The 9,849-nt window shown below is 41.1% G+C and overlaps 1 protein-coding gene across 1 annotated transcript in view; it reads left to right on the top strand.

Annotated features, from left to right (window-relative positions):
* The first annotated feature begins 3,492 nt into the window (after positions 1-3,492).
* The window catches only part of Tex10 (testis expressed 10), a 32,911-nt gene continuing 26,554 nt past the window's right edge, over positions 3,493-9,849 (top strand). Inside the window, exons 1-4 of the mRNA XM_055605274.1 lie at positions 3,493-3,650; positions 6,495-6,683; positions 7,214-7,926; positions 8,305-8,548. Of these exons, the coding sequence (XP_055461249.1) occupies positions 6,504-6,683; positions 7,214-7,926; positions 8,305-8,548 (1,137 nt within the window). The 5' untranslated portion in view covers positions 3,493-3,650; positions 6,495-6,503. The remainder of the gene's footprint in view (positions 3,651-6,494; positions 6,684-7,213; positions 7,927-8,304; positions 8,549-9,849) is intronic.

The raw sequence follows: 9,849 nt of genomic DNA, 5'->3' as shown, positions 1-9,849 counted from the left end.
GAATGGCACTGGACAGATTCTCCCTCTTCATCTCCAGAGGAATCATTGCTGCTAATGTCTTGATTTCAGATGTCTCTGGTCTCCAGAACTGAGGGTCAATATATTTTTATTATTTCAGCCAATTTGTTTTATAACAGCCACAGGAAATTTATACTTTGTGTGACCAATTAGAGTTTTGGGAATGGAGTCCCCCATATATTCTAGAATGTCTCTTCACTGTAAAATGTGTTTTCTGGCCTAGGTCAAGGATCTTGCTAATTAGTGTTTGTTATGTATCAAAGATCTCCAAGCAGACATTCTTTGTAATTGCAGAATTCCTCACTTAAGAGTTGAGAAATTCAGTCTTTTTGCTCATAGTCTTTATGTTTTAAAGTTGAGACAATTCACTAGCAACTGGTTCATAACTCGTTTGTTTATCACACACAGTTATAAAAACCAGGGATTTGTACCTGTTTGGTAATTGTGTTAGTTACTTTTCACTATGACAAAAATAACCTGAGACAAACAACTTAAGGAAGGAAAATTTCACTTTGGTTCATGGTTTCATAGATTCCACCCCATGGCCAATTGGCTCTGCTGTTTTGGACCTATGATGGGTGGGAAAGACAGGCTCACTTCATAGTGACTAGAAGAAGAAGAAGAAGAGAGAGAGAGAGAGAGAGAGAGGACAAGATACACCTTTCAATGTCATACTCCCAGACCAGGAACTTCCTTTTTTTCCCCCAACCAGAACTACTTCTTATTGCCCATTCAGTCTGAACCTACTAATGATAAGCTAATAAATTCATCAATGAAGTTAGTGCCAATCACCTCTTAATCATGTCTCTAGCTGAGGGACCAACTTCAATTCCAAAGGACAGTACCTGTGTTCAAAGACTAGATTTCTTATAAACATCTCTGAGGTTTTAGTTTTGTCTGAAAATGGGAAGAGTAGCATCCCTTCAGGGTAAGTACTGGCTGATGTTCGAGAGTGGTTGCTTTCTTTTCCTGCACCGTTAGTATCTATATCAGCTGCACACATAGCCACCAGGCCTACTTTTACCTGTAATCTTTGTCCTACAGCAAAAGAGGGAACAATGAGAACTACTGCTACATTATTAAGTAGCAGGAGTTTCACGGACATTTCCTGAGGGCCTGCTATCTACCATCCAGTGCTTTAGAGTACAGTGGCAACAAAACAGCTATCACATGGAGCCTACAGTTTAGTAGTAAGTGAAGGAGGACAGGTAGTAAATGGTAAGCACATCCTTAGGGCATTAGAAGGTGGTTCGCCCTGAAAAAGAGAAACGTTGAGCAGAGGAGGGCAATTTCTAGATCTAGGACAGCATGATGTGATTTTAACTCAGGCAATCAGGATAGACATACCTGAGAAGATGCTTGAGCAAATTCCAGTGAGGGGAGCTTGTCCAGTGGATTTACTGGGTCATGTGTTTCAGGCAGATAAAAATATAAAGCAAAGGTCTAACTCAAAAGGCAAAGGGTACACATCTCATGTATTTAAGGAAAGCAAACAAGTAAGGGTCACAGGCTCAGAGAGAAAAGGACGAATAGTCAAAGCAGTGCTCAGAGGCTGACTCTCCCAGCCTTGAGAACTTGAGAATGTCAGAACGACTCTAGATTTTGGTGTGGATGACATGGGGAAGTACTGAAGAATTTTATGTGTGAGAGTGACATGACTTGCCATATATTTCAAATTGACCTCAGAGCTGCTCTGCAAATGTTAGATTGTATGAGGTAAGGCAGTCAAACATGGCAGAGAAACATGTTTCTGGGCTCTTTGCTGTGGTCAGGAGGGGATTCGGACCTTGCTGGTAGCTAGTGATAAATGAAATAGTGATAAATGGTGGACATCAGAGCCAAAAGGCTCTCCTCACCATAGGTGATAGAAAGAAGACAGCACCAAACCGCTAAGGTTAGGCTTGGGAAACTGGCAGGATGGAATTGCTATTTAAAGTGAAGAGGCTGGAGGAAAAGGTTTCAGGAGGGTTGTCTGGAGTTGGCTTTGAGGCCATGTTAACCTTGAGATAGATACTCATTGCAAAGCTGAAGGAAGTTCGGAATAAACTGGTATCATTCTGGAACTAACGAGACATGTCTAGATGGCAGTAGGTCTTCACACGTTTTTTCTGGCTTTGTAATTTTACATACCATATAATGTCATTAGCTCCCAAGGCAGGTCATGGGGAGGAGGAGGACTGTGTGGTGGGCTTTTGGGATTTATTCTTTACTAATTATCATAGAGTAGGTGTGGTTTTAATTTCAGTGCTTGGGTTTCCTAAATTTAGATATTGCTTTATTCCTACCTAGAATATTGAGGCTCAATATAAGGTACAAGGCTTTGCTAGGTCTTAGCTCTCAAGATAATATGGGACTCGAGGCCAACATATCTGTATGCTTTTTCTTATACATGATTTAAGTCAATCTTTGGAGAGTCTTGCTTTCAAAGGTTCTACCCTCTTCACATCTTCTTTATAGGCATTTTAATATCTCAAATGTAAGCCCACTTACTTTCTCTTTTTTAAAACAATTTTTATTTTTTTATATTAATCACAGGTTATTTACTTTGTATCCCAGCCGTAGCCCCTCCCAATCCTATCCTCCCAATCCTACCCTCCCTCCCTCCCTCATCTCCTCCCTGCCCCTTTCCAAGTCCACTGATAGGGGAGGTCCTTCTCCCCTTCCATCTGACCCTAGCTTATCAGATATCTTCAGGACTGGCTGCCATGTCCTCCTCTGTGGCCTAGCAAGGCTACTCCTCCCTGGGCTGGGAGGGGGAGTCAAAGAGCCTGCCATTGAGTTCTTGTCAGAAATAGTTCCTGTTCTCCTTACTAGGAAAACCCACTTGGATACTGAGCTACCATGGGCTATATCCGAGCTGGGGTTCTAGGTTATATCCATACATGGTCCTTGGTTGGAGAAACGTCTCATAAAAGACCCCTGTACCCTGACATATTTGGTCCTTGTGGAGCTCCTGTCCTCTCCAGGTCATACTAACTCCCCCTTCTTTCATATGATTCCTTGCACTCGAGTAGTAGCAGTTGATTGTATGCTGAAAATGTTTTATCAGGGAAACCCTGTACTGTTTCCGGGCTGGCCACTAGGTATAGTGTGTAACCCTCTAAGCATTTATCTTAGCCCAGGTTACCCTTCCCAGAAATGCTATCTTTGCTGTCCGAAACTTTTTCCTTCCTCAGTTAAGTTCAGATTATACTTTTCTCTGATTTTAGCTCCAGGTCTGAAGAACCACGGTCCTTAGGGAGAAGACCGCCTTTCAAACAGTTTTTAAACAGCCAACATCGTCCAACCTTGGGATGCTGGAAAATCTGACTGGACTTGCTGGGCCCTAGACCCTCCTCTCACTCCCCTGCTTCCGGCGCAGCCCCTCTCAGAGGGGCGTGGCGTGCTGATCTGGACCCGCCCTCCGGCTGCGCGCGGCGGCGGCCCGCGGTCACGTGAGCGCGGCGAGGGAGGGGCACTACTTCCGGACGGCGGAAGGAGACGCGGCCGCGTGAGGACGAGGCGATTTGAAAACACGCTCTGAGAGAGAGCGAAAAGCCTGCGGCCGGCGGTACGCGGCGTGGTCCCTCGGGGTTTGGCGCTCGCTCGCTCTCCGCCTTGTCTCCGCGGCCCGGATCCGTCCGGGCTCTCAGGTGAGCGGCGTCCGTCGATCCTGCCCGGCCTCCTGCGGCGCGGACCTGCGCGGCCCAGGCGGCCCAGGCGTCTGAGGCGGCCCAGGGGGCAGGGTGGGCGGCCGGGGTCCCCGCTGTCCCCAGCGAGCCTGTGAGCCACCCGAGGGGCTTCCCAAACGCCTCGAGCGGCCGCGCGTCGATTTGGGGCCCGGCTAGCGTTAGGCCGGCGTGTGGGGTTCAGGCCACAGGCTCTCCACACGACGTTCGCTGGGGGTTAGGAACCGTTTTCCTCCGGAAACAAACAAACAAACGGACAAGAACCACACAAACAGAAACGGGGTTTCCATTTTTTGTCGTGCGAGCTCGAAAACTGGGGTGGGCACATCTAGTCGCTGCGCTCTTCTCCCCCACCCCACCTTGTCCATCCTCCCTTTTTGGCCCCTCGGATTTTGAAGAGTTCTTGAGGCGCAAGGGGTTGGAGATGAAATCATCATAGGCCAACTGCTGCTATTTCTCCTTGGGATTTCTTTCTTTCTTTCTTTGGAGGGCGGGAGAAGTTGGAAATAAGGAAAGTAATGAAGTGGCCGCAGGGCAAACTCCAAGTTGCAGTCTTCATCCTCCCAGGTTAGCTCTAAGACTGACCTGCAGCAGGAATATTTGTGCTTGAGTTCTCAGGCGGTTGGGGCTCAGAGGCTGGAGTTTCTCCATGGTACTCACTGTCCACTATTGTGGAAGTGGGCTAGTCTAGTAGAGCTATTTGATTTCCTGTGTTATGAAAATCTTCAAGTGAAAATAACAACAGCTGCTACCTGGAATTCCAAAAACAGCTAGTAGAAAACTGTTAACCTGGGTGATTTGTAAATATCTGTCGAGATTTAAAAGTCAGTGAAGAGCTATTAGCCCTCATAATTTTCCTAGTAGATTCACTAGTGAGTGCTTTAAGTCAGGTGGCACAACTTGACATTCTTACTCAAAGTGGGGTGTGATGTAGACTGCAAGAGGCCCATCACATGTGGAAGAGTGCCCAGAGGATAATGTGAGGTGTCACAGTTTCCTCTGTGTTGCTGTTACATTTATCTTTGGAAACACTACTGAAAAAATTGTAAGAAAAGCTCAGAGTGTGGTTGCTTAAGAGATTAAAAACCAGTTTTGTATTAAAAGTGGCCCCCCGGTACTCACTTTGTGAGGCTTGAATGATTGGTATGTGTTGGTCCTGAGATTAACGTAATCAATGTTGTGCTTGAAGCATATGTATTTTAACAGCTTATAACTCTGATTATGGATGAACAAGGCATTGAATCTGTTGGAAAAGAACTGTGCCTTGCCTTATAGACAAACATTAGGAAATGTGTTTGGATAAGAATCATACTGATTCTAGAAATAGGTTAAAAAAATTGAGATGACATTTTGCTATATTGACTAGGTTCCTCAAGTAACTGTGCTCAAGCAATCTTCTTGCCTCTGTTCAGGAAGTGAGCCATAGGCACATGTACTGTGCTCCCTTTAAAAGTTGGCTTAACCTGTTGTGTGAGTAACATCTACTTAAGGAGTCCTAAGGTAATAAAATCCCACATCAGTGAACTTGGATATGATGTCGTAGCTGAATTCGTTCATTCAGCACTGTAAACTTTTAGATTTTATTTTTTAACTCCATGTGTAGCATTGGGATTTTATTACATGGGCTAATAATTATGTTAGACCAGAAGTACTTTTTTTTTTTTTTTTACTACAGAGGTGTTCAACTGCGTATGCAGTGGAAGACAGAATTATTTTTGAAGCATGTGAAAGAAGCTTCAAGAAGAACTGAACAGGTTCCATTTGGAAGTAACTATTTTTTTTTTTTTTTTTAATTTGAAGTTCACTTATGGGGCAGATACAGCCAGAAAGCGTTGTTGGAGCCATGTTAGTTCTTGCCATGTCAGAGTTAAGTGGATTGTTTATAAAGAATAAAGCAATGAAAGCTCTTTATCTTTGTCACATCGGTATATAGAAAGCTGTCTGCTGACCATTGTCAGGGGGTCAAGAAGGAGACACTGTAGAGACAGAAAAAGAAAAAAAAAATCATTCACCACTGAGGAAACTGTTGAGTAGTCCAGGGTAGAAGTAAGGACTTTTTACAGCTAGTGACTTTGGCATGGGTAGGAAGCATGCAGATTAAAAGAGTTGCTAAAAAACAAAATAGGAATGGAAGTTGAAAGATTGTAGTAGAGCGGATGGAAAAGGGTGCAAGGTGCTATGGTTATGCCTGAGTTACTTAGGGTAGTGACCCAGCTAGTCTTTTTCTTAAATTACATTTCTTTTTAAGTTGTTGCTTACCTTTCAGGGGGCGCGAAGAGGGTGGGTGCTCCTTTTTGTTTATGGCTAGCTGAACTTATGTTTACAATGCTTGAGCCTTTATTTCTATCCTTATCAGGCTTATTCCTATGGCTTTCCTTGCTCATAAGATGCTCAATCCTCCCTATTGCCCTCTTGACCCTACCTGTTTTTTGTCATTGTTGTTTGGTTTGTAGCATCCAGCTTTGATTCATGAATCTTCCTAGTTATCTCCTGCATTGAGTAATAGCATTTTTTTCTTCAGACTTTGTTAGATTCTGGGTGCTATGAGCTTCTAACAGATACCTGTCATGTGTGTTCCAAAGAAGAAACCATTTTAGGTTTCTGTTCGGCGCATTGACAGTTTGATACAGCTCAGAAAACCTGACAAAAGTTCTTTAACAAGATTTTTCCCTTTTTGTTAATGACTCTTGATGGCCATGATTCATAGTGATATATGAGATGTTAGAGTAATATAAACAGTGGAAAACATTTTTATTCTTTTATCACTTATCTTTGATTTAATCCATTGTTTTCCATTCTTTCTGACAGCACTCAAGAATGACCAAAAAGAGGAAACGCCAAGATGATTTTCAGAAAGTAAAACTGAAAGTTGGTAAAAAGAAGCCCAAGTTAGAAAATGCTACGGCTACAAACTTTAAGACCAAGGCTATCCATTTGCCTGAACAACTTAAAGAGGATAGAACACTTCCAACCAACAATAGAAAACTTAACATAAAGGTAAACTGTAAATCACTTTTTTTTTGATAATGAGATTTTTTTCTTTCACATCATGTAGAATGTTATATTTATATGAAAAAATTGTTTATCTCTTCAGTAAATGATTTGCCTTACGTCCATATGGTATGTTGTTAGGTGATGTTTGGTTTTCATATGTTACCATTATCTGATCTTGAAATTGTCCTTCCTACTTCAGAAAGTTTTACTAAAGTAAGTGTGCAGTGATTGCTCCATAGTAACCTTTTTTTTTTTTTTGATGATATATGTCATCTGGAAGTAGTTCTTATATTTACTACATTTTTGTCAAGTTCTTGATGGATAGTTTTCCTTTAGAGCTGATAAAGATAAGAAATTGTGGGTAGTTGTTTTTGAACTGATTGTAACACATGGCTCATTATTGATCTGTAGTAAAGAGTAAGTATCCCTTTTGTTTACCTGAAAGTGATTCATAGCATAGTTTTAGATAAAATGTTTACCTAAAAGTGATAACACAGTAATATCCATACCTAAAATCTGTGTTTGTGTTATAGGATTTGCTGTCACAGATGCATCACTATAATGCCGGTGTTAAACAAAGTGCTCTTGTCGGACTTAAAGATCTTTTCTCTCAGTACCCATTTATAATTGATGCACACCTTTCAAACATAATAAGTGAGGTGACTGCTGTGTTTACAGATAGAGATGCTAATGTACGGTTAGCAGCAGTTCAGCTGCTTCAATTCCTGGCCCCCAAAATACGACCTGAACAAATTTCTCCATTTTTTCCTTTGGTAAGTGCCCATCTCTCTAGTGCCATGACTCACATTACTGAAGCAATTCAGGAGGACTCTTTGAAAGTTTTGGACGTTCTGCTGGAGCATTACCCTGCTCTCATTACTGCCCGTAGCAATATATTGCTTAAGAATTTTGTAGAGCTCATTTCTCATCAGCAGCTGTCCAAAGGACTGCTAAATAGAGACAGGTCCCAGCCCTGGATACTTTCTGTAAACCCTAATCGGAGAGTCACTTCTCAGCAATGGAGGCTCAAAGTCTTAGCAAGACTCAGTAAATTCCTTCAGGCCTTGGCAGATGGATCCAGTAGGTTGAGAGAAAGTGAAGGACTTCAGGAACAAAAAGAAACTCCCCATGCCACTAGCAACTCCATTTTTATCAACTGGAAGGATCATGCCAACGACCAGCAACAGATCCAGGTTTATGAAAATGGGGGTTCACAGCCAAATGTCAGTTCACAGTTCAGGCTACGGTAAGGATTTCAGTTATGTCCACACTCAGTTTTCCTGTATTGAATTTTAACTACTGACCATTAATGGTTAATGGCGGGAAGACATAATTTTTGTCTTTCATGATTTCATGTAGTTATTAATAATGAGTTGATTAGATGACTCCCAATGGCAGGAGTCATTTGCAAGTATGTTTTTGTTTGTATCAAAAGCCTAATTAGAATTAAAACGTAAAAATTTCTATTGGCTTTGCCATTTTAGTATTTTGTTTTTCTTACCAGTTTTGATCAATGTAATTGATAGTTCATGGTGCTTCATTTTACTGTATTTTATCTTTAAATTAAGCAGGGGACTACATTTTGTAATCATTAACTTTTTTTATTCTTACCTTTCCTTATTAGGTACTTGGTGGGAACACTAGGCGCTGTGGATGAAGACCTGTCGTCCCCTGAAAATCTGAAAGGATTCATTGAGATAATAATTCCATTGCTAATTGAATGCTGGATTGAAGCTTTACCTCCACAACTGACTGCTTCTGTTGGACATGGTGTAGAGCGAGAGCCGCTACAGGTTATGCAGCAAGTCCTGAATGTTATTTCCCTGTTGTGGAAACTCTCAAAGCTTCAGGATGAAACCCATACGTTGGTGAGAACTAATGAGTTCTTTATTATTTCATTAGTAATGCCTTTTATCATAATTAGATTAGAAGTTGGCTTATACTACAGATTGAACATGTGTTCTCCAAAGACTGTCCACAGTTTAATGGTAAACTTGTTTTCTTTCTCTTTCTCTTTTTTTTTTTTTTTTTTTTTTTTGGTATAAAAGTGCAAATTAAAATAGTTTCTGGTGGGGTTAGAGAGAAAGCTCGGTGGTTAAGAGCACGGACACTGCTCTTTCAGAGGATCCAGGTTCAATTCCCAGCACCGACATGGCAGCTCACAGCTGTCTGTAATTCAAGATCTCACACACTCACACAGAGATACATGCAGGCAAACACCAATGCTCATATGATAAAAATAAATTGTTAAAAATAGTTTTTGGCAAGTTTAACTAGATTTTAATATTTTTCAGTGAAATGGCATAACAAGTCATTTTTGCGAGGTTATTAGCTGGATATAATTATTTTTTCAGTGAAATGCATAACAGTTTGCTTATTGTATTTGTTTTATTGGAAATAATTTACAGTAATATTAAAGTTACTGTGAAATATTAAAATGTAGGCCAGATGTTGTGACATATGCCTACAATGCCAGCACTTGGGAGGTGGAGGCAGGCAGATCTTTCAGTTCAAGGTTGACCTAGGCTACATGGTTAGGTGTAGGCCAGCTGGAACTACAGTGATACTTTCTCTTAAAAAATGTATTGCTTATATGGCAAATTGATTAGGAACATTCTGAAGATTTCTTATGGGATTGAGAAGTTGCTTAGTAAGTGGTTCCTTTTGTTTTGTGTTACCAAATGTATCAAATGTAGAAACTATACTGAAGTCATAGTGATGGTAATGGAATATGTTGTATGTTTGTAGTGCAGGTAAGTAGGAACAAAGCTGTGAGATGAAGTTTGCAAAGTTTCCTTGCTAGCACCCAAAGGACACTTAGAAGGAGCACTGCTTTAAAGCATGAGACATCTGTTCTACAGAAGACTTCTTGCAAGGACTTTTGGCTAGATCCATATGAGTCTTTTAAATAAAGTTGCCTGTATACACTGAGGAAGGCATGTCTTTTTTGTTTTCATTTTAGTCTTTTATTTTAAGCTGTAGTTTTAGGATGAGCCGTTATGCTGTGTAAGGTAAAACTAAGGATAAAGAGTAATAATTTTGAGAAAAGCATTATGGATCTGTGCTAAGATATGTGCTTTAAGGGCTTGTTCTATTATTGCTAGCCCATCACTATCCACAGGGATGTTTTTAAATTGCTTTTACACTAGTATAGCATGTTATTGATTAT

Source organism: Psammomys obesus, unplaced genomic scaffold, assembly GCF_907164565.1.
Source record: "Psammomys obesus unplaced genomic scaffold, mPsaObe1.curated_primary_1811, whole genome shotgun sequence".
In the NCBI taxonomy this organism is placed as follows: domain Eukaryota; kingdom Metazoa; phylum Chordata; class Mammalia; order Rodentia; family Muridae; genus Psammomys; species Psammomys obesus.
The sequence above is the reverse complement of the archived record's forward strand: the minus strand, read 5'-3'. Positions and strand labels throughout refer to the sequence as shown.